Raw genomic sequence first — 24,226 nt, forward strand, 5'->3', positions numbered from 1 at the left:
TTTTACAGATTAGACAAATTAGACATAATGTAGTGAGCTTTAAGGGTTGTTGCTAAGTGGATTTCATTACTTTCGGATCGAGTCAGCTTAGCTGTTTTCATTTGTTTCTTTGTGCTACGCTAAGCTAAGCTTCATAATCAGTGGAGAAATGTGAGAGTGATATCAATCTTCTCTCCACCAAAAAGTTATTGTTCCATAGTGCAGGAGTAAATCTTTAATCTCTCTCTTGCTTTTGCAGTTTTCTTGTAAAATTGTGAATGGATTTACCCGTTCAGGCCTGTTGTAATCATTCAAATGAAAGAATCCGAAAAAGGGAAAATAACTGCTCACTGTTCATTGTCGAATGCAACCTGTGACAGGGGATAGTAAGAGGGGAATGCTTTGATTTAAAGGTTCACACGGCAACAACCAGTATGTCTGATCACACTTTTCCCAGCCGTGAATAACAGCGAGAGCTCCAACAAGAGCGACGTGAAACAAGTGGCATCGCGGCCTGTCTATCACTGGACTTTCTTTGACTTCTAAAGGTTTGTTTAGATTTGTGTTGAGCTGAGGCTTGAAAGGGACCTGCTGTGACATTTTGGCAGTATGTGATTCACTCTCATTACATGATCACACAAGAAAGAGTTGTCAGAAATACAGCCCAATGAAGAAAACATCAGGTTAATACGCTCGACCAACTGAATCTTTGGCTGATCAATGTAGGCATAAGACCTTTCTTTTCATCCGCAGTCTCTGCCAAGTCTTGACTTAACTAGACATGCATGACGTAACTTCTAAGGCCACACTGGGAAGATTCGCAAAGGCTGATTTCTGTGCAGCGAGGTCTATAATCTAGTAACTTGCTGCAGGTGAATCACCTTGAATATTTCCAGACCAGATTGGAGTTCCTTAGGCTTTTTACTCTCATTCAACACAGGCACTCCTCCTTCTTCCCTAAAAGCATTGTAGGCACCAAACAGAGCGATGGGGGGATGAATGACAGCATGTGTTGTGATTCCTCTTTGTAGCCTAACATGCATATAAGCTGCTGCATAAACTGGCAACCCTCTGTTTCATCTGGCAGCCTGCTCTGTTTCCTGCCCCCTGTCTGATCGCTGTCCAGCGGGGCATGATGCACTCGGCCGCAGACGGAACTGGGCGTCTCTGTGTGGCGCAGTGGGAAAGGCGAGGTGGCCGAAAGCGCGGTTTGAAACACTGCACGGACTCCTGAACAGTAGCTCGCACAAAAGTTTGGATTGTAGTTATTAAAGCTGGTAACAGTCGTGCAGCTTCTTTGTTCACCAGGTTGAAGTGGGATTGATGGGAGTCTGCAGTGTGTTTCCAGATGTTTGCATTGACTGTGTGTTTGTGTTTGTGTGTGCACTGTCAGTCTCGAGGTGGCCAGAAACTTTTTAATATTTGACATGCTTCTTTGTATAAGGCTGCAATTATTTTTACTGTAATCCATTGTTCATAGGTTTACTTTAAGAAGCAATTTGTACAAATAGTCCAAGGAGAGTCAACTAATGGGAATGCAAATTGCACAGCTAACTGAGCTAATTAGCATCAGCAGCCACAATTAGCAGAAGTTAGCAGTTACTCTGATGATGATGGTGCCGCCTATAGATACCCTTTAGAGGGTCTTCTGTAGCCTTTGGTCATACTACATGACCAGCTTCATCAGCAGGATGTTAATAACACTTTATGGACTACATGTCTGAGTTTCAATGTTGATTCTTTTGTAATAAGTCTAAATAATGTCCTAAAAAGTGAAAAATGACCATCAGTGCTGGCCAGAGCCCAGGGTGACATCCTCAGATCACTTGTTATCACCGACCAACAGTAGAAAACTCAAAGATGTTAAATGTAAAATGATTTAAAAAAACAGAGAAAGAATCAGATGTTCACATTTAGCAAGTTGGAAACAACATGTTCGACGGCCTCCCTTTTAAGATTGATCATTAATTTCCTACCACTCGACCATTCAGTTAAACAGCCAATGATTTCAACACTACATGCGTGTGTTTGAGTCCAGTTTAAATGCAAAGCAGCTGTGGCTTTCCTGAGCCTCTATAAACCTCCAGCGTTCCTGTTCCTGATTTTAAAGGGGCCAAGTCAAGTGTCAAACCAAGAGGTCTCACATCCTCTATCTGATGCCCCTCCATCCATTTACACCCCCCCCCCATACACACACACACACACACACACACACACACACACACACACACACACACACACACTCACACACATAAAACCACAGACACATACACAGAAAAAAAACGATATCTGTCTTTGCCCAATCCACAACTCTCTCTCATCCAGCCAATCACCATATCTGTCTAGAATTAATCCACTTTCAAACGCAGTCCATACAGTGCAGTTTATGAATGGCCTCCATCAACCTTTGTAACCCCTGAGACAGAGAGATCTTTGTGTGTCTGTGTGTGTGTGTGTGTGTGTGTGTGTGTGTGTGTGTGGTTGAGAGAGAAAGAGAGAGAGAGATACTCTGAATTGTCTGCCTTGGAAGATAATAACAGGCCATCTTCAGCCAGGATCTGAAGAAACACGAGCTGGTGTCGGCAGAGGGGATCGTAATGGAGCGCCGGTTTGAGGAGGGACGGCGGGTTCTTAAAGAGTTTAGCATAAGGGCTTTTGGTGTGTGGGTAAACCCTCTGAGCTCAGTGTGGGGAGTGTCAGAGGGCATTATGGGAAGAGGATGCATGGGTCTGGATCTCAGATGTGGGCTGTGCGGTGTCCTCCCCCCCTGCTTTTCCGGTTCATAGATGGAGAGCTTCTGTGCTGCAGACACAAGTTCACACAAACCACTGTGGTAGACTGGAGTAGCTAACAGTACTGTGTGTGTCTAAGTAGCCATTTATGATTAAAGATGTGACTGTGTTTAGACACCAGTGGGAGTTTCTGAGTTTATGGAAACTTAATATCCTCATTTTCAGGTTCATTGCTTTATTTTCTGTTCTACCTGAATATGGTTACATGCTTTAATGCTCAGAAAACACACTGGTTTGTCACACTGTCCAGTGCTGCACCACCCTCTGTCTGAGACACTCTGTTTTAGCTCCAGGCTCTTAAAGACCCCCTCCCAAATATCCAGTCTGCTCTGATTGGTCAGCTCACACACACCTGAGCCAGCCCCGCTAACAACAACAGAGCAGCCATGCGAAATTAATTCTAATGACCATGACTAGCAGCAAATGTGTGACATATTATGATGTCACAAAGTCACAGAATTAAAGGCAGGACTACTGCTGAGGGGTTACAGTTGCAGTGTTTTCTCCTGGTGCAGACTTTTTTATCCTTTATGATTTAAAACAGTGAAGCAAATGGAAGAAAACAAAACGAAAAAGCATAATAGGTCTCATTAAGAACAGAAGATATTTTGTAATGTAGGTTAACTTCGGTTCTTAAAATAGATTGAGTGTTCAAGTTTTTAATTTGATTTTCACATTGAGTAAAAAAGTGCACATTAATCGGGTGGATGAGAATCCCCTTTTTTGAGTGAAAATAACAAGGAAAGAACAAAAAAGACATATTTAAACATACAAACATATAAAAGCCTTATTGGACATTCTTAATTTTATCAAAACATTTCTCCTTAGAAAAAAAAAATCATGTGCTAGATTAAACATTAATCCATAGTAAAATTAAGTTGTTCTCATGTTGAAGTATTTAAGTCACTTAGAATGATCAGACGCCTCAGCTCTACAGTATGCATCATTTTAGCATCTTTCAGCCCATTGTTTTGGTTTTTATGTTCCCCAGCTAGTTCTGTTCACTCTCAGTGTCCCATCAGCGTCGTTTGGCCTGCAGCAGCTGTTTACAACAAAAAGCTCTGAAAAAAAGAACTGCTTGCGACCTGCTTAGTGCCAAAAAGCAGACCAAGTAAGCGACCAGCCGCTGAAGACAGCAGTTAGATGCTAAAGAGCTCGAAATTTCTCTCACGAGTTGGTGGAGACCAATCAAGAGCAAAATGACAAGTTTGACTCACATTTGTGAGGTGGCATTAAACACAACTCCAAATGAACGCTTATGTTGTTCTGTTTCAACCTGATGTTTAGACAGGCAACTGTCTGCCATCGCATCTTTATTTGAATTCCACTGAAAATGTTGACTGTTTTAATGTAAACTGTCAAACATCACACTAAAAATGTTAGGGCGGGGATATTACACTCAGGGTAGGGGAATCATTGGTCTGTTGTTCTCTTTTCTAACTTTAAGGATAAGGCGAGTCGCCTGCCTTTCACTCAAGGGCATGCAAAAGTGTTGGCATCAATCACAGGACAGAACAATCTACCGGGGACACATGGTTGCTTTTATGGCCTATTTTCTCATCACTCATTTGAATCATGAGCAAGTTGACAAATGGGGCTAGTCTCCCTAAAACTTTTCGTACACTCTACAAAACTTTATGCGCAGGTTCAGTCAGTATGTCCTGCTTGTTTTCACAGTAAACCCAGCCAGTCTGTCTCCTCTTTGTGTTGCGTCCATGCGTAATCAGCTCCACACCAGCCCATATGGAGCCCTCATGAATGTTCGGTGGAATGCCCCATGAGGTTACGTTTACCAAGACAACAAAACACAGCAACAAAAACCAACTATGCATATCGACTTCAACTGACACTGTAACTGTGAAGTGACCGACAACAGAACGGGTTGTTGAGTTATGGTGGAGAGATGCTAAAATGCTTCTTTGGTCTTTGCTCACCTCAAGATCATCTTTATTATTTTTTTTATTTTATTTTATATTCTAGCTGCCCTGGAAATAACACATAAAATCTCCCACCAGAAGAAAAATATGGTTCTGGGTTCTCATGCAGGAGTGTAAACAGGCAAGGAAGAGGCTCCTCTTACCAATCACACAATAAAGTTGTACATTTGTGTGTTACTTTGCTGACAACAAGGCAGCTTTAAAACTAAGCCATAGCTCATTAAAGAAACCTCCTCATCTGGTGCTCCAGAGACTGTAGCAGATGCTACCTAGCAGTGGAAGAAGAGGTGACAGGCAGAGCTGCACTCATTATAGAGCCAGACAAAGAGAGTAGAAAGTTTGAAATGAAAGAAAATAGAGCATTTTCCTTTTTGCATGGTACTCAGCATGCCATGACTTGTGAAGGCAGGCCGAAGTTCTGAAGAATTCCCTCATTTGCTTGGCCGAAAGTACGTTGTATCTGGCTCAGAGTTGGTAACAGAAGAAGGGGAATAAAAAAGACCTCTGGGTCAGAAATGTGTGCGTCTGTGTCAACCAGCTGCCCATTTACTTCCTGCTGACCTCTGGGTGGTGCCCTCTGAAGGTCAAGTTGCGGGCAACGCCCTTGTTCTTCCATGCCAAGGGATTGGACTGCCCATAAAACCACCAACCACTAAGACGGAGAAACAGACCTAGTTATTATAAACACAATCATGCTTATTATCGTGCCACTGTGATTCGCGTCCTGTCGTGTTCAAAGACTTATTTGTTCAAGTACCTCTCTCCATGTCATTCCCTGCTCTCCCCATTTCTCTTTTTGAGCGTCTGTTGCCTCATTCATTTTTCTCTCACCTTGTGCAAATCACCACCTGTCCAGGCGGTTGATCAGGTGACCCAGCATGCAAAGCAGCCTGGCCAGTTCCAGCTTCAGGATCTGTGATGGTGATTGGTGGTGCACGGATAGCCTCTCTCAGGGGTGACAAGGCATGACGGATGCGATAGTCATGTAAAGCATAGAGCAGCAAGAGACAGACGCGTCCTCAAACAAAGTGGAGTGAGGTTGACTGTGTCACTTTGGTCCCTGATCCATGGAGGCGGTCCTGTGAGACAACATGAAATTAAGCTGTCAAGCTGCTGCCGGCTGTACACAACTGTCAGGCTTGAAAGAGATAAACAATGTTTAGGTGGGAGAGTGCACACATGTGGCTAGAGTAGCGGTTTGTGAGGTTTTGTTGCTCAAAGGTCAGTCAAGAGCAGAGTATTTTTCTGAATGAGCCGCAACATGTAGTGTTTGGATGAAACTCTGTTAAGAAACATCTTTACTTTTTCTCTCTCAACTCTTCATCTCGACTTATCTCAAACTTTTCCTCCTCCTTCTCTTGTAACCAATTCTCCCCCTCTTTCCTTTCCCTCTTTTGCACATCTTAATACTATCATCCATGAGCTGTGTACCCTGGCCTCTTCGTGTACCTTGACATTTGCGTATGCATGAGGAGACCCACTCCAGTCAATGCCGAGTGACATTCTCTCTCGGCTTTGCTGGTGCTCTCTGCAGCAGTCAGAGCCCATCAGCTGGAACACACTCCAGGGCGAGGGGGTAAATCAAATAGTCAGAGAACAGTAATGAAATACCATAGAGCCTTATGTTCCTCTAAGAATTCTATTAACTTTCAAACAAACAATTGTTTTCATTATCAAAACCCAATTTAATTCACAGAGAATGGAATTTTAGAGGAGGTTTTAAGGCCCCGGGGAGGAAGTGGCTGGTGCGTGAAAACATTACATAAAATCTAGCTTTCTGCCTCAAAGCTGGATTTATACACAGACGTCAAATCAAAGTGTTATCATCTCAGAGCCTGCTGATAAAAGGGAGTGCAGCTCGGCCGTTCCCTAATAGCGCTCATTGGCCGGTCTTTTGTTTAACGTTTCAACGGGAACAGGAAAAAACGATTAGACTGTGGTTTGATTTGTTTTGGTACAAGCCCAAAACCATTCGGGCTTCCTGTCTCCGTATTTCTCTTTTTGAACGTACTATTAATAAAGCTTTTGACATAGTATGATTAAGGTAAATTAGCTGTTATTCTTTCTTTGATTCAAACATGTACCATATTCCAAACATCTCGCCAGTGATTGGTTGGGTGTTTTTACAAAAAATCTCCACAGGCTGAGTTTCAAAGCAACCATGTATTTTTGTGGTGTCACATGCAATTCTGAGTTTTGAAAAGCGTAACCAAGAACATAACGGGAGGATATTGAATTGCTACTGTGTGAGACATGACCTGTCCAGCGAACCTAGTTCTTTTTATACAGCAGTTATGGTTGGGCCAGGGCCACTGAGGTCTGTGCTCTGCTGCGGTAGAGTAATGGCAACCACTTTAAATAAATGGAGAGTAATTTAGCTGCTCAGCCCCAGGGTCTGGTTAGTGTCCAGCTGCAGCAGTTTGTGGCCAAAGAGGCAAATTGTCGCCTTTACTCTTTGCTGGAAACGCCCACCTACAGCACTGATTCGACAAGGCCAAGCAAGTGGACATGGCTAAGTGGACAGAGCAAACATTTGGACAAGTGAAGGGAGCAGACGTAGCTAAGTGGACAGCAAACAAAGGAACAAAGCCAATAGTGGGCAGAGCTAAGAAGCCATGACAGTGGACCAGAGAGTGCAGAACATGGGTTGCACGACATGCTTCAGTGTGGTTGTTTTTGAAGGAATATGGAAATAAACATCCATTAACTGGAGCTGCGATAGCACAGTGATAGTTAACTGAGCTTTAACAGTTCGTGGACCCTACTTTACAAATGCACAGGAACATCTCAGTCAACCGTTTTCACAAATAACCATTGTCCCTGTGGAGCCAGTGATATCCCATCGCAATGCAAGGCCCTTTGAAAGAGGCTTTAACTGAAAAGGGCTGAAACCCAAGTCGCCAGGAGGCCCCTGGTTTAGTTGTCTGTCCTGCATCGAAGGTGAATACAGCTCCCCGAGGTGAACACAAGAAGGGTTGGGTCTGCAGCAGCCTACATGGCACCAGCCCATGACCAACGCCAACCGTAAGGGTGGTCACACTCGGCCGATGCCGTGAAACAGAATCTGCTAGCCCTCAATAGATGCCTCGAAATGGATCCCCTTCCCAGGGAGGCCGGTGGGATGCCCCTTGTCTTTTACCGGAGCCATCTGGTTCCCAGTACTATTGCTCTTCCCACAGCCTCACAAACCACAGTGAAAAAGGATCGCTTTCATAATCAAGATCAGGAACTAGAGACGTGGCTGGTTAAAAGGGGTCTGAATGTTGAGCACTGTGGTCCCCTCTGCAGCAGCCTATTGTGCTGTTGTTATTGTGTCCTTGGAAGTGCACTCTGTTGCGGTGTATCTGACAACCTTTTGTGATTTGATATAGTGGAAATGTGTCTGATCATGCTGTGACCAGGTCAATCAGACAAGATCATTAAATAGAAGGATTTTAACATGTTAGGCTATAACCCAAATTAAAATGAAAGTCGCTTAATGTGATAATGATCACAGATTGTTCGGAAGACAACAACAGGCAAAGGTGGCTCTGTGTAAAGATGGATTTAGGCAACGTGTGTTGACGCAAAGGAGATTTTTCTTCACAATGTACATGGATTGAAAGCGTCAGTAATTCTAAACATGCCAAGGAATGCTGGAGGAACAGGCAAATGCTGCCATCTGTGTTTTACAAAGATAGACAAAACAAATGTGTTTGATGTGTTTGACACGCTCCCCAAATGAGCACGCTGGAGATTCATTGGATGCAGATGGGAACGTGTTTGAGCACCACACATCAGGTCTGTTCATCCGCCACAGCATGCAAGATGTAAAAGTTGGTTAAACCTCATTATTCAGTATAAATATTCACTGTTCTTTTAATGTCTACCCCTGATGTCAGAAGAGTGAATGAAATCTGCCATTGATCGGCTTTAGTTACATTTAATCACAACACATGGCTCTAAGCCTCTCTCAGACATTTGATCAACTTAAGCCCAATTTCAAGTAACCATGTTGTTCCATTTCTGAAAAGGGCCTTTAAAGCGTGCCTGAAAAGCTCAGGATTCCAAGGCTGACATGACACTCGGACTCAAGGATTTGAGAGAATATTATTGAGAGGCTGAGTGAGTTTTCTTTTTGCCAGGATTGTCATTTCGCACAGACATGAAACAACTGAGATGTTGACGAAAACATGCATAAAAAGCAACATTATGTAACTTTTTCACTTTAAAATAACATCTTTAAAATCATTTTTAATGGTACAATGTAATTGTATCTTATGTGGGAGGGTAGGATCACAGCGTTACATCCAAGTTTACTTACAAGTTTTAAACACATAGCATTGTTATGACATAATGAATTTTGATAGTGAGCACCTACATTACATCCCACAAACTGTTACAGACCTGGGATTTGTATTCATGACAGTAGTGTTGCACCAAATCGCACAAAATGCAGATTTCTACATAAAGCTGCTTTAATGTGAATCCAACATATTATCAGCAAAAATTGCAGATTGCAGAGAAAATTGCAGACACTGAGGTTATAATGTGCCTAACATTTGCATTGCTACATCAGCTGCTGATGTGTTTATATATGACATTATAGGCTACTGTTGTAGACTCAGGTTAATATGCAACAGAATCTATACAATACGTGTAGTAGGGGGTCCCTGCGCCGTCTCTGTCAGCTAAAGGGGTCCATGGCCTGAGACATGTTGAAGAGCCCTGTGATAGGCGATCAACAGAAAATGAATCAACTTACCATTATTTCCATTATCAATACATTTTCCATTTATTTTCATGAATATTAATGTTTTGCACTCGAAAATGTAAAAAAAATCAAACCTCCTGTGTCCAACAATGGCCTAAACCCAAAGATTCATCCTTTACTATCTTAAAAAAAAAGAAAAGCACCAAAATATATTTAGAAAATATAAGAAGCTAGAATGTGCACGTAATCAAGTAGTTTGTTGCAGCTTAATCAGCAGCCATTTTGATCATTTGATTTGTTGTAGGCTTTAGATAACTTTTCAGTATTTTCTGATATTTTATAGACTGAGCAACTAATCGAAGAAATAATCAGCAAAATAATCAATAATGAAAATAAGCATTACGGCAGCCCCAAGCCTCAGTTACCGCAAGGATGAAATGAAAAAGGACTAGAAGAGACAAAGTCAAACAAGTTGTGATGACAAGAAGAACAAGAAGGACATGTTTCCTACTAACTTTATAATTTTCTGTTAAATTAAATAGATGTTTAACATAACATAGTTTGTAGTGTGTAGAAATGCTGTACTGAGACAACAAACACTTTGAACTATCCATTCCGGCTCAAAAGGAGAGGATTTCTCATCCCTCCTAGATGAAATACCACTGATTTCTTTCCTGCAAATTACGTTTTGGCATCATCTCCACAACAGGAAATGACTAATCAAAGCTGGAGCGTGAAATTTACTGTATACACCTCTTCCAAACAGAAGCATGGAAAACTCTGCAAGGAGAAAGTCGGATATTGGGCAAAGGTTTTAACATCTGCACCCTCGTCAGTGACCGAAGTGAGGAATGAAGAGCTGCACATGAACATGAGGAGTGTGCAGTCAACCTGACAATGTTCATACCCGCCAGACTGAACAAAAAAAAAAAAAAAAAAACTCCTTTAAAGTCCTTTAAATCCTTTTCTGCTGCCTTACACAAAAGCGCGGCTTCTCTTGCCTGGAGTCTTGTTGTGATTCATTTTAACATAAGACGAGGCATCATTCTGTCTCAATGATGATGTCTGTTAAAAGTAAACAGGAAGGGGAGCTGAGCTTTTGATCTGGTGCATCTGTGTTTTTTTGCATCGGCAGGGCAGGTCACATCGCTCCCTCCCCTCGACCAGAGACCTTTATTTATCCAAGTCAGCCCTCATCTTCCCTGGACCCTGTAATCACACAGGCTCTCTGAGAGAAAGAGAAGAGGGCAGCAGGGGGGTCTGCAATGGTTGCACACAATCCCCCTGCAACAGCACTGACAGAGCTTCAGCACAAACCAAACCACATATAATTTACATTCCTCAGATACCAGCTAACCTGAGCACAAACAGGACGATCGAAAACAGGTGTGTTTAGGGGCGACCTTCTTTTTTTCATGCTTCACCTTTCTTTGAGGCACTATCTGGCATTCGTGTTACAGCTTAAAGCAGCTTAACGTACAGGGAAAAGAGGGCCTACATGTGGATCTGAGGTCCATCGCTGTGTACAAACCGAAATATTGTCTTTAGAGAAACATGAAACCTGGAAATCATCCTGCAAGAGAGCGGACGGGAGGCAAGCCGAAGCCATACTGGCCACACAGCTTACACAATGTCACCACAGATTGATTACTGGCCCATTGTGAGGAGAGGAGTTAGGGAATTGACAGACATGTGCGCTCAAACACACACACACACACTCAGTGGGTGATATCTACAGTACAGTGATGAGTGGGTGAGAATGGCATCGCCACAATGACACTGGCCCTACCACCGAGGGAACAAAAGGAGCCTGTGTGCACGGCAATGTGTGTGTGTGTGTGTGTGTGTGAGTGTGTGTCCTCCTTTTCCTTCCTCATCGGATCCATCTTAAAATACAGCGGCTGCTCCACTGATGAAAATTGCTCCCTTTCGTTTTAACTGTGAGTGTGTCTGGTGGGGGGTGGGGGGGAGTATGGATATGAAGGGGGAGAAGAAAGAGTCAGAGTGATGTGGGCAGGAGTGCAGATTATTGCATGTTTTGTCACAGCATATGTTTATCAGGGCAAGTTGACTGAGAGATCATTTTACTTTACCGTCCATTTATACAGGCAAAACAAAAAAAAGAAAGCAGAGAGGAAGCTCAAAACGCCTCCATGCGAGGCGCGCAAGGCCATTAGCAACTGTGAGCCACCATGACTTGCATCACTCATGACTCTGATCCATCCATCCTCTGGTTATCAAAGGCTGCATGCGACGAGGAACCCATATGGGGATTTGTTATTTTTTTCTTCACAGACGACACGCATTAGCAAGACCTGTTTTCTCTCCCTTACGGCCTACGTCGGTTGTTTGTTTGCTGGTAAAGGGCCCCAGCGTGCAGCTGTGCTGCAGAGCTCCTCTGGAATGAGATTTTTTTTTTTGTGTGTGTGTTTTTTTTTCTACCTTCAAACTCAGACCCCATGGCGTTGGAGATGCTAACTCTTTGCTCTCTGTTAATTTTACGAGCCTGGCCTTTGTCGGCCCTGTCTATAACGGGGGGGAAATGTGAAATAAACCCAGCACAAGAAGGAGAAAATTAGAGCCTGGGTTAACAATCTGCGGGATCATAAAAACAGTCTTTGTCCCACCCTGACTCACTCTGTTTGCCTCTCTGTTTTGCTCTCTCCTCTCTTTTCCGCCTAATTTTCACCTCCCATGCCACCGCTCTGTCTTTCACAAACCTTCCTTAAGCTTCAATGCTCTGCTCTAATTTGCAGTTTGGTTTAATTTAGGATGGATCAATCCCAGACGCACTAATTGTGCACCTTTGAAAGGTCTCAACCGATCGCCCTCGTCTTGGCTTCTCTAACTCGTGCTACCCTCACTTATGGGCCGTGCTTTCTCCTGGCTGCACAAATCATGTTAACTCTGGTGCCAGACTTGGTTTAGAGCAGGTTCAGTGGCATGTTTTGAGCATGCAGGAGATTTCCCCCTCTATTTGTTTAACCCCGTAACCCCCTGTCCTCTTATTGTATAGAGAAGTGTGAATACGCGTTAGAGAAAATACAGAACACGGGGACGGCGTCAGAGGTGAAGAAGCTTTTGATCATGTTTGGAAACATGGCCTCTTATTTTTTGGCAGATGTTGATTATGACTTGAGGAAAGGAGGTGCCAGAGGGAGGTAATTGAACGCGACACCTCATCCGCCCTCATGTCAGTTCGGCTGGCGGGCCCCCTGATGTCGACATTTTTGCCAGCGGATTTCTTTCCCCAGGGTTTCAGCAAGTCCCTGAATGTCCTTTACGTCATTGTCGGAGTCCGCAGCCCATCAGTCACTCCCTGAAATCCTGCCAAGGAAAACTCAAAATCGTCCCACCTTGTTCCATCCCTGTCCAATCACAGAGCCAGAACAACCGTAGGTCCATCCGTGCCGTGCTGTGTCAGATGTAATCTGGGAAATCCTGCAAATGGTGGATCTCTCCTTTGCTTCGATATGTTTGCTGATTGCTGAAATTAATGGCCAGACGGCAGCTTGTGTCAAAATAAAACCCTCTTGTGTGTTTAATTCTTTGCGACAAGCTAGCTTTTTTTTTTGCAGCACATTTAGCCCTCCGCTGGCTCCAGCAGATTAGACTCTTTCCATTACGGAGCTGAGCTCAATAATAGGGGCTGTGCTAGAACGAGATGGGGCCATGTTTTATAGGTGCTACCCAGCATCTTTGGCAGGGAGTCCTGTCGGTCTGTGGCTACTGTGGTAGTGTACTCGGGAGGAGGTGCAGTGGAGGGTTTCTGCAGGAAGAATTGTGGTAATGGAAGCTATTTTGGGACTGAATGAGGTCTTGGTTTATGGCCTGGTCATCTGGGGCTACAACCTATGACAAAAGCCTGAAAAGACACGGAGGACTGTAAAATCTCATTGAGCAGTCATTGTCTGCAGATTTAACTAGTTAGAGGCCTCTGTTCTCATCACTCGGGAGGCTTTCTATCTGCACTTTCATTGACCCCCTTGCATGAGGGCACTTTTTGAAAAACTCTTTACAGGAGAGGAGATCAGAGAGGCAGAGAGGAGAGGTGTGGTCCATTAACTTCTGAGCCCCCCTCCCCGTCCCCTGAGAAATCACCGACCTCTCCTCAGCAACATCTGACTTCATTATAAAGAGCCTCGCTGAATCTGTGGCTATCTGTGAAACCTGGATAATAAATGTGAAGCAGGCTGGCTTCCTGCGATCCTCTGAAGTCTGATGTGGTTTTGATGTGGAAATAGATGCTGTTGGGGAAAAGGGGAACCAGACTTGAGTTGCAGCCAGCTGTGTCCCCCCCAGAAAAGAAATGTGTAACCAGCTACATCTGGCCTGGTTTTGCCTGTCCCTGGCCTCCGTTCTTACTACACTGACAATAATGAGCCCCACAACAGTAATGGCTACCAGGACACACTGGAGGGGAAACATATTGTCGCGGACTGTGTATTAATAATCTGCCATTTCATGACATCTTTGTTTGTGGACTGGAAGGTTTCTGAAACCTCGTTTGTACTCAGTGTGCCATCTCCAGTTTTTGGTGGCGCCTGTACAAATGCGATTCTTTTGCGCATAATACTGTCCATGCCGGTTTCTGTCATAGACTTGCCCTGCAGAATTTGGTTATAGAGGAAATATTGCTCGTGCACTAAGTCTGCTTTGCCATCCCCAGAGCTCGAAGCATATAATAAAGATGGAAGGAAGCTCTTTATGTCGGCCCTCTGTGAGGAAGCAGTCGTCTGTAATTATTGCTGCTTTTCATCCCTCGTAGCAAACACAACAAATAAGTGCTCTTGTGTGACCTGGCAACGCGTTTTAGACAACCCGTTTGTTTGTAGGCTTGTTTGTTTGTGTTCTTGAGGTCACGTGATGAAAGCCCCACACTCTTTTCCTCTCTCTCCCCCCTCTTTTCTCAGAGCATCAAGTGCATTTGAAGTTGCAGTGTGGAAGTCATTAGCCACAAATCCCAACAAATATAATAACAGGGCGATTAGTTCTCTCTTAACTTTGCTGTTTTTCCTTTTTTTTCCCCCTCTTATTGCCGGGGTGGTGCAGTATTCTGTGAGCGCAGGGCTTGGTCAAGGGCGAGTCTTCCTCTTCCCGTTCCCGGACTTTTTCTATTTGTAGATCTGCATGTATTTTTTAGGAGGCTTTTCTCCCCCCCTTCTCTTCGTCTTTCATGCGGTGGTGGTTCTGTTTCCCATCACGGCTTATGATGAAACCACAAGAAAGCTTGGGCCCATGTGACGAGAGCGCAACAGTTGCTTGGTGACAAGGAGAAGGGGTGCGAGATGGGGGCTGGGCGTGTTCGGATGGGAGTGAGTCCGAAGTGGTGACGGTCCAATCAACAGATGAGCTCTTCATTTCCTCCAGGACAAGGATAAAATGCTCATATTCACACCGCTCCACGTTAAATTGGCCCTTTCTCTTTAGCTTGATAGATGTGTGGCCATCCGCAAGGCTCTAAAATGGACCATTCATCTTTACGATGGCCTCACTTATCTCTGAGTCCTTGCAGATCTGCTACTTCCCATTCTCACCACAAGCAAATGGTGCCTTGAAACCACACGGAACACCCCCCCATCTCCCTCCCCGGTGGCAAAATGCTGCCATATTTACCATCTCCTCCTGGAAAGCTAACTTGGCCGCAGCAGGGCGGAATGATTGCCAGCATCGGCTCGTTCCAAGCGGACCATGTGCAGACAAGCTCTCCTTCATCCTGAAACTGCAGAGTAAAGTTTCCTGCAGGAGGAGAGGAGACATTTTCAAAGTCATTTGGCTCTTTCTTTTTGATACAGTGTGTTGAACAGCGCTGCATGCAGCCAAGTTCAGTCATTTTAATACCCACTCTTTTTCGAGGAGAAGATATTTGAAGGACGTGAGCTCATTTGGGATGCAGTCGGCTGCCCTGTCCCTGCCTGATGTTATCCTCTCTGACTGGGGCAGTAACAGTCGTGATTGCTTTTGGGGAGCAGTGACTCATGATTGTGCTTGTGCTGCTGCCAAACTCTCTCAATAGCAATGTTTCCTTCTCTTTCTTTCTGTTGCCGGGGCTGCTGGCACCCAGAAAATGTAAATGCAATGAAAATTCATCATCTGGTTCCTGTCTTCCCAAAGTACACATCATATTAAACAAACTAAAGCCTACCAGGGCAGATGACACTGATGTTGGTGTCAGAACGTCCCCTTTTATCTTGTCGCCGCTGCATCCTTTGCACATGCAACAACCGAGACCGTCCAAACGTGCATTATTTAACACACCTCACCTGTCCTCTGGATGTCAGCCCAACGATAACTTGTTTCATCCACCTCTCTCATCGCTCATGTAAGGGCAGCAAGAGGATGACCCCTGTTGCTACACCATTAAGCTGTTTTTCTAATTTTATGGAGTCGTGTTCTGCCTCAGCCAAACTCAAGTGGATTTACGATCTGGTGGTTGATATCCTTGCATGCCGAGGCACTATTAATTTGCTAAGAGAGAGGGGAGCGATTTACAGACAATGGAGTGGCATCATAATTGCAGTAACCTGAGGCCCTGCAGCTCCTTGCTGCCGTTGAACTCCCGTCAAGCCAGACGATGGATGACTGATAAGCCTGACTGAACAACACAACCGAAACAACTTTAATTAAAAGCAACTTTGGCTGACACACTGAGAACAGCCGGAGCCTCTGATTTACTCTAAAATTAAGTGTTCGCAGTACATTTGTGGTACATGCAAGAGGTTGGAATGTGTGTTTGCGTGCGAGCTTACTGCTGTAAATATTGCGAAGCATGGTAGACTGTATGGGAAGCTAATTACTAGGCAAATGAAAGTTTCACAAGTTTATGCCCCACAATTTTAAATGTATTCACTTTCTAAGCATCTGCTAGTTTATTTATTGAGCTCTCACAAATACAAAAAAAGAAAACTGTCATCAATGATGCTACCTGGCTCCTCTAGACCTGTGAACCATCATCTAGAGGCTGCCATCTAAGGATAGACGTGGCAGCAGACCTCAGAAGTTACATTGCAGGGCTGTGAGACCAAGCCATCCCCAGAGGAATGTTTGTCCGTCCACATATCAGTTGAAAGGGGTTAACATAAAAGGCAAAAGCAGCAGAGGTGAAGATGAGTAGAGGATGGTGAGAGAGGAGAATGGATGAATAGAGGAAGGGAGAGAGAGAGAGAGGAAGTTCGGAGACCTTGGAAGTCGAAAGAGAAGGAGAAAGAGCCTCGGAGCACAGCTGGCTCACCGAGGGGTATAATGACTGTCATATTGCAATGCATTAGCTCATGCTCAGACCCAGACGGCTTGACTTGATGAAAGGGGCCGGTCATTGGCTAACCACGTACATAGCAACAAGACCCCATGGAGACGAGCCAAACACACAAGTATTGTTTTTATCTTATTAATGTTTGATTGACAGGCGTGAAGGGAAGTCGTTGTCATACTTCCTTGTGCTCTTGCTCGGCATTCTAACACTCAAAAGTGTCTTTGTGTGTTTTAATAATGGAGAGTGCATATATTGCACATCAGAACTCCAAACTGTTGCTCTTGTTGCATCATTTGCATTTACTCCTTGTGATTTAATGTCATGCCTAGACATCGAAGAGCCTGTTTTTATCCTGCTCTGAAGGGGTATCCTGCTCCGTCAACACTCCCGGAAATAATGAGCACCTGCAAAACGAGTAATCATAACACTCACATAATAAATTAATATTTTCCATGGTAATGCAATCAAAAGAGGAATTCAGTTGTAGCAGTTAAACCTCTCCTGACGGAAGCCCCCCGAGGCTGAAAACGATGAGCGGTGATGGCTCATCACGCTCCCATCAGCCATTGTTTATTTGAATTCCCTCTTTCAGGGAAGAAAAGCCTTCCACCAGCCATTGTTTTTGCCTTGGGAACTCAGCTCGCTCTCTTTCTCACTCCCTCTCTCTGACTTGGCCATATGGTTGTCATATACTTCCTGGAAATTCAAGCCATGTTTGCTTTTGTTATGTATCAGCGGGGCTTTTTTTTCTTTTTTTCTTCCCTACGCTCCTGCGTTGACATTAATCGAAACAATACCATGATGGATCTTGTCTTAACAAATTTGGCCGGAGCTGAAATGAATTGAGCCTGGGCGAGGAACACAATTATTCCAAACGTAGCGCCTGTGATCGCTCCAAACAAACATTTTAATAGCACGAAAAGTATTTCACTAAATCCAGATTCTTCATAAAGCACGTCACATGTGTGGCTGCCTTTTACAGGCCTGTTTAAAAGCTCTCGCCAAGCTTTTGATTTCCATCTTAATGGATGTCTGATCCCTTATTGCAGACACCAGTAAATTCTCTTACTTTCTCCATCTCACTTCTCGGTTTTCAGAGTGTTACACTGCCAACGGGGAGGACTACAGGGGCTTCCAGAATCAGACCAGCCTGCATGGTGGTAAACCCTGCCTCTACTGGAATGAGACCTTCCAGCACCCATACAACACCCTCAAATACCCAAACGGAGAGGGGGGTTTGGGCAGACACAACTACTGCAGGTGAGTCCTTTTCTTCATCTAGACATTTCCAGAAAGAGTTTAATTAATAAAAATAATGATACAAGAAAGAAGTTAATGAACCAACCAGCTTTCAAATAACAGGTTGCGACCAAAAGTGTTATTATAGCAAATGATGGGATCCAGTATTAGAACCCAGGACTGGATGAAGTGGTAAATACATTCTCTATAGACATGTTTTTGCCTCATCAGCGCATATCGCATCAAATACAATGCAAACAATTAACATTTAAAGCAGAAGTTCCAAAACTTTTACCTCGTGACAACTTCATCCAAAGTGGTGCTGACATTGTTTTAAGTCCAAAGACATTAAACTATCCATTATTCCAGGAAAAAATATGTATCATATGTGAATATCCTGCACTTTTCTTTTCAAAGAATGTTACGTTACAATGTATTCTGTCTAAACAGTCCAGACGAAAGGATATGATGCTGGCAAATTATGTTAATGCAAACCACGGATATGTCCAAGGCTGGCATTTGTACCTAACGTGACTTATCACATTCAACTGAGCCAAACGTAAAGTTGCAACCTAAAGAAACGTTCATGTTAAACTTATCTTTGGTTTTGCAGAAACGTTGTTAGCTAACATTTATTTTGCCGATTGGGTTGGTTCACTGGTTTACACATCCATACAGTCGAGCATATGGAGGTCATCAGTGGAGGTAGTGATGGATACAAATAGGGAAAAAAACGCCATATTGCAACCTTTTGGAAATGTCAGTGAACGTATTTAAATGCAGCATCAGATTATTCTTCCTTGGAGCTCACACGCATCTCAAAGTAACATGTAGAATTTTTAAAATGGGACATATTTATTATTAATTGGTCGGAGTGCCATAGTACGATTCCTGTAAGCAAATGAGCCGCTGTCTCACAAGGATTGTTCTGACTGTTTGCTAAAATGCAAACCAAACCTGCTGTCGCTCCTGATCCGTTTGTTGTACAGGGTCCCAGACAGAGGGTAAAGGCAAAGGGTAAAACATTTTTAAGCACTACTTTCTTAAGGCTTTTCACTCATTTCACCACTGAGCATTTCAAGTAAGCTGTTGTTCTCTCAGCAGTGTAAGAACAACAACTGTTCCCTTTTGTTTTTTTTATTGTAAAGCAGTCTCCTTTTGTGCAGGAGATTTACCGCTAAAATCCCAAACAGCTGCTCACAGTGTAGGCGGCCAATCTTCTTAGCAGTTATCTTGTTTGTTTCTGATAGTAATGATTATGCTATTGATGTCAAAATGCTTTGAGCGGCGACTCAAACTTTTTAAGTCAGACAGATGTTTGACAGAGCTCTGAGTATCACAGACAAAGCATCAGACTGTTAATAATTTAGAACCATGTTGATTTGCAGAGGTCTGAGCACAGGGGCCCTGCTCAGACATTCGTCCCTGAATATTTTATTGATGGTGCCAGAACAGAACGTTTAGCCCTGTCATCGCAAGGATGCAAACACGCTTGAAGAATTTGTGTAAGCAAATCTCCATCCCTCATCCCTGGAATGTGAAGGGACACGGTGGCTTTGGGTGTCTAGAAAAGCCCTTTCAATTCCTCAGTCACACTCAGAGTACGACTGTCAGCATTGTATGCACGACTATCAAACTTGAGTACTCGCAGTGAGCCCCACACTTGAGCACTGAGCGAGTTCGAATTCGCCGAACAGTGGCTTGGCCCGGATCGCCCAAGCTAGAAGAAGCAGAATACCCCCTCCTCCTCGACCCAAAGCCTCTGAAACATTTCTCTAAGTCATGGTCGTAAACTCATAACACAGCAATGCTTTGAAGTGGCACCAGACAGATTTGTTTTTACTTGAACTGGATGGGAATTCGGAAGATTTATGAGGAGAATACATGCAGAGGATGGAGTAAGGCTTTCCCCTGCCCATTAGGAGTGCATTATGTCCAACAAACGATTCAGACTGGACATCTTCATTGTTTGGATTTCGCTGTTTTCTTGGCCACCAATGCTTTTCCAACTTACTGACAGCTCACAGCTTTGTTTCTTCCTGACAGAGGGATTTCTTTCTCTCAGAGCTGTAGCTACAGCTACTCTCAGTCTCTCTCAGACACCCTCCTTGTGAAGAATGACCCATCAGCAGTGCTCTGGGGACGAAAGTGGCCACTTCATTGTGAAAAGATGATGGATGGTATTTATGGCATGTCTGCACAGGGTCAAATATTTGTGCATATGTCCGCCCACCCACGTGCGTGCCTGTGTGCACATGCTATTAACATGAACGTGCCAGCGATGCGGTGACTTGTGCAGTTTGATTTGTTTGATCACAGAAAGCTGCCTTATGAGATATGTTGGATGTTGTTGCTCAATTTGGTTTGCAAATCTCCTTATTTACATGATGCGCAGCTTGCAATTCAAATTCTGTTTCCCATATTTTTTATAACCCGCTCGAACCTCCAAACCCTGTCTCATCGCCTTACCCCGGCTCTGTTCGTCTTTCATCTGGGGCTTTAACTTTTTGCGGATGTTTCTGGCAACAACTCCACAGAAGGGGGAGGTAGCACAATGAAAGCAGGGAGGAGGAGTTAAAAGGGAGAGCCAGGGCAGTTGTGGCATGTCTGACCCTGAGGCCAATTGTGGTTTTTACGAGATGAGAGCTGAGGCCGGAGCACAGGTGGATAATGTGAAGCCGAGAATCACTGCACGTCTTAGCTTTAACATGCGGCTTCAAGCACGTATCAGATGTTGAGAAGCAGAGAAGTACGGGATTACAAACTCACTTCTCGTCCCATCCTTGGCGCTCTCCCGGCGGTAATTTAGTCAAGAGAGCACCACAGTGGTGCTGAAGAACGAGCCTTAACAGCCCCCACATTTCATCTTTATAGCCTGCTATTAAATACCCCAGTGAAAACAGGGAGAAACTGGGCATAGGGGAAATGTCACATTGTTCCACTACAAAAAAAAAATGGAGCACAAAGCCTCAGGAAAAGGACAACAGCTCTCGTGTCTAAGCTGAGACTTAGCGAGACTCACTTCAGCAGTGAATATCGCATTACTGTTAATCGTCATGGTTCGATTCAGAATTCATTTCATGTCATAAAAGTAGAAGTAAATGATCTACTTTTATGTCCCGCATCGAGCTTGGATGTTGCTTAACAGTCATTCCTCAATTTAACACTTAAACAAGACGCTTTCTTCACTTCCGAAGTACTTCTTTGACCTTTTCTGAATGCTTCATGGCGTCCATAAGAACATCACACAAATCAAAGTCCTGATTTATACTTCATTTATTGTTCCTTTCAGTCTACCCTTCCTACCGGCTCCTCCCCACCCCCCCTTGGTGCATTAGTATGAGGATTTGAGGTGCATGACGGTTCAGTGGGTGGTTGAATAGCTTTGCCAGCCATTTCCTGGCTATTTATATGCAGGTGTGTGTATACTGCAATTTATGAGTGTCCACTATGGCTTCTAATGCTTTTCCCTTACACAGATGAGATAATGGAAATGCCAGAGTGAATAGTGTTCCCCAAGTTGATTGTAATTGAATCTCTGCGATGTCAGGTGCAAATCTGAGGTCAGGCGAACTGCAGCCAAGTTGTCCACCGTTTGTGTGACTATATTATGATCCCAGCGCGCTGCTTGGTTGAATTGAAGAAGTTAATAAAAGTGTCCCGTGAGAAGATGGACTGTGTTGCGCCAAAGCATCAGCCATCAACATTATAGTCATTTAATAGAAATGAGATATACCACTTAAACATTTGTCTTTGAAGGGTCAATTCAGTGAAATTGCAAGCAAACATTTTCAAACTTAGCTTTTAGCCGGCTAGACAGTTGTTGGTTTTATTTTCCCAGGTTTTGCGATATCATTGTGAGATTTCTGCTTCCAACCTGTAGTTAGAGATGTGTTCTTCCCAACTTTTACTTTCTTCAACAATTACCACTTTGAAATGCTTTGCGGGAAAGTTGTCTGTTGCCGTTTTAAATTCTCTCTGAATAATTCAAAAGATACTACAGTACCCATGAGCCCCAGCCACTTATGCTATGGAGCAGAATGGAGTCATTTAATCCGAAATTGACTGAGAATCCAAAAGTAAATTTTCAGTCTTCTTGACCACTAATCTTAAACTTCCATCTACCATCAGTGGTTCACTAAGATCTGTGATGGATGGTCCTTGTCAAAATGCACCTTGGGAGCTGTAGTTAGCTTTTACCTCTCATATCTTGTACCCAGACATTTTCTAACACTGATGTTCCTTGCTGATGCTTGGACAGAAAGAGTTTCATGCCGCTTCAAGCTGTAGTAACGTTGTGTTTGGGGAAAATGAACGGGTTTGAATCGAATCCCCAGGCCTCAGTTTCAGCAGTTTTCACTGAATCAACTATCTGCTGGAGGATTATAGAGAGTCAGGTCTGTACAGTAGATTCTCCAAAGTAATGACATTGCTTTTCTGGGAAGTTGCTGTTGGATTATATCTCAATGCTGCGAACACTAGAAGAATTCCATTTATCATGTGTCTGCGAAGGCAGAAATCTCAGAAAGAAGTACCTTCCATCCTGAGCAAATAAAACCAAAATATGGCTACACACCAGAGAAAAGTTTTCTTTATAATTTAGGTGAATGGATCCTTTACAGACAAGAAGAGAAGAACATAGTGGCGTGTTTACCAGACACGGCAACATCACAACATCATATTTAGCACGAGTGGACCATGAGGGAGTAGACAATAGACTATACATATCGGGCCACAACCAACAAGCCTCTTCTTCAATACATTCATTCATTCAGCGCAGCAGCAGGCAGCAGTTTGCATGCTAAATCATTCAAGCCAATTAAAGAGTCTTCTCTCAGGCAGTAAATTGCCAGACTCTGATCTGCTGTTGACCTCAAATCCCAATCCAGACAAGCCTCTCACCACCACTTTCCAATCAGCATTTCCACTCTCTCCAATTCAGCAGAATGAGGGAAGTGCAGCTTTCATTTTTGTGTGTGCTATCTACTAGTTTAACCAAACAAAAGTGTAGAATCTCACTTGAAGTTTAACTTATGAAGAAACACATAGGGGCTTGTTATTTCCTGCATTTGCTCACAAAGTCTGATGTGAATGATTTCGAAATTTTTATATATATACATTTCACAGTGCCAGGCATTTTAAAGGTGGCCATAAATTTTGTGATTAAGGTATGTGGAAAACGGTTATTAAAGGAAACCTTTTGAACAGCGGCCAGCAGGGAACAGCTGCTTTTTTTCTCAGTGTTCACATGTAAGACGGTCTTGCCTTTAAATGCAGGAGCGGAGAGCCTGTGAGGCAAAACGCAGTGTGGCTATAATTGGCTCTGTGCCGAAGTGTGCGGCTCACTCCGAGCAAAATGAGTCAATAAGCGTAATTGTGCCAATTAAGTGTCCAAACATCTTCTTGTGATCTACCTCTGGGTATGGGAGTGTTTCAACAAGCTCTTCCACTCAGAGCCAAGCAAGCTCTTTCTGACGCACAGAGATGTGAATGCAAACACCCCCCCCCTGAAACACACACACACACACACACAAACACACACACACACACACACGCACGCACGCACGCACGCACGCACGCACACACACACACACATACACACACACACACACACACACACACACACACACACCCATACTGCCAGCAGCTTTTATCACACTGTCTCCACAGGTCTCTGTGCTGCTGGGTTAAATGGATGGATGTCCTTCCATCGAGGTCTCCGCTTATCAGCGCTGTGGCACCTCGGAAAATCTGAGACTGTCTGCTTTCCAACTTTTCTTCCACCCTCCTCCCACACACACACACACATGCACGCACACACAGGCACCCCAGGGCAGGATTGATAATGTTTCCCTGTCATGTGGGCTGGCCTGTTCACCTCAGCCCTGTGGATGATGTTCCCATGCTTTTGCTAAAAGGGTGTGTGCAGGTGTGGGTGTGTGTGTGTGTGTGTGAAAGAGAGGGATGAAACACTATTTGGGGACCGGGTAGAGCTCGGATGCGCACACCACATCATTACTGATCAAAGATGCCGGTGGGTCAGACATGGGATGGGTGGTCCGCTGAGGACCTTTTTTTTAAATGCTGATGGTTGTAATTCATGCCTGCCTCCTAAGGGGGTGATTAAGAAACTGCAGTAAATTACATAAATGGCTATAGATGAGCTCTTGGGAGTCCTATTTCAAATAGGGCTATTACCCGTTGACAGGCCTTAAGAAAAGGAGGGAGACAGAAACAGAGAGAGGGTATACAATTCAAAGTTTTGATGGTTGGACTCAGTTTTTTGCTCTCTTCATTTCAGCAGTAGCCTCAGGCTAAACAAACAGGTGTCTGC

General features: G+C 43.9%; 1 protein-coding gene and 1 long non-coding RNA gene across 2 annotated transcripts in view; both read left to right on the forward strand.

Moving 5' to 3' along the window:
- The window catches only part of kremen1 (kringle containing transmembrane protein 1), a 92,774-nt gene that overhangs the window by 38,696 nt on the left and 29,852 nt on the right, over positions 1-24,226 (forward strand). The window contains exon 8 of the mRNA XM_030418222.1: positions 17,751-17,913. Coding sequence (XP_030274082.1) covers positions 17,751-17,913 — 163 coding nt within the window. The remainder of the gene's footprint in view (positions 1-17,750; positions 17,914-24,226) is intronic.
- LOC115582310 (uncharacterized) lies at positions 421-1,265 on the forward strand. Its single transcript, XR_003984155.1, has 2 exons — positions 421-527; positions 1,067-1,265. It is a non-coding gene; the product is annotated as an uncharacterized LOC115582310 (long non-coding RNA).

This window comes from Sparus aurata, chromosome 5, assembly GCF_900880675.1.
Source record: "Sparus aurata chromosome 5, fSpaAur1.1, whole genome shotgun sequence".
NCBI lineage: Eukaryota > Metazoa > Chordata > Actinopteri > Spariformes > Sparidae > Sparus > Sparus aurata.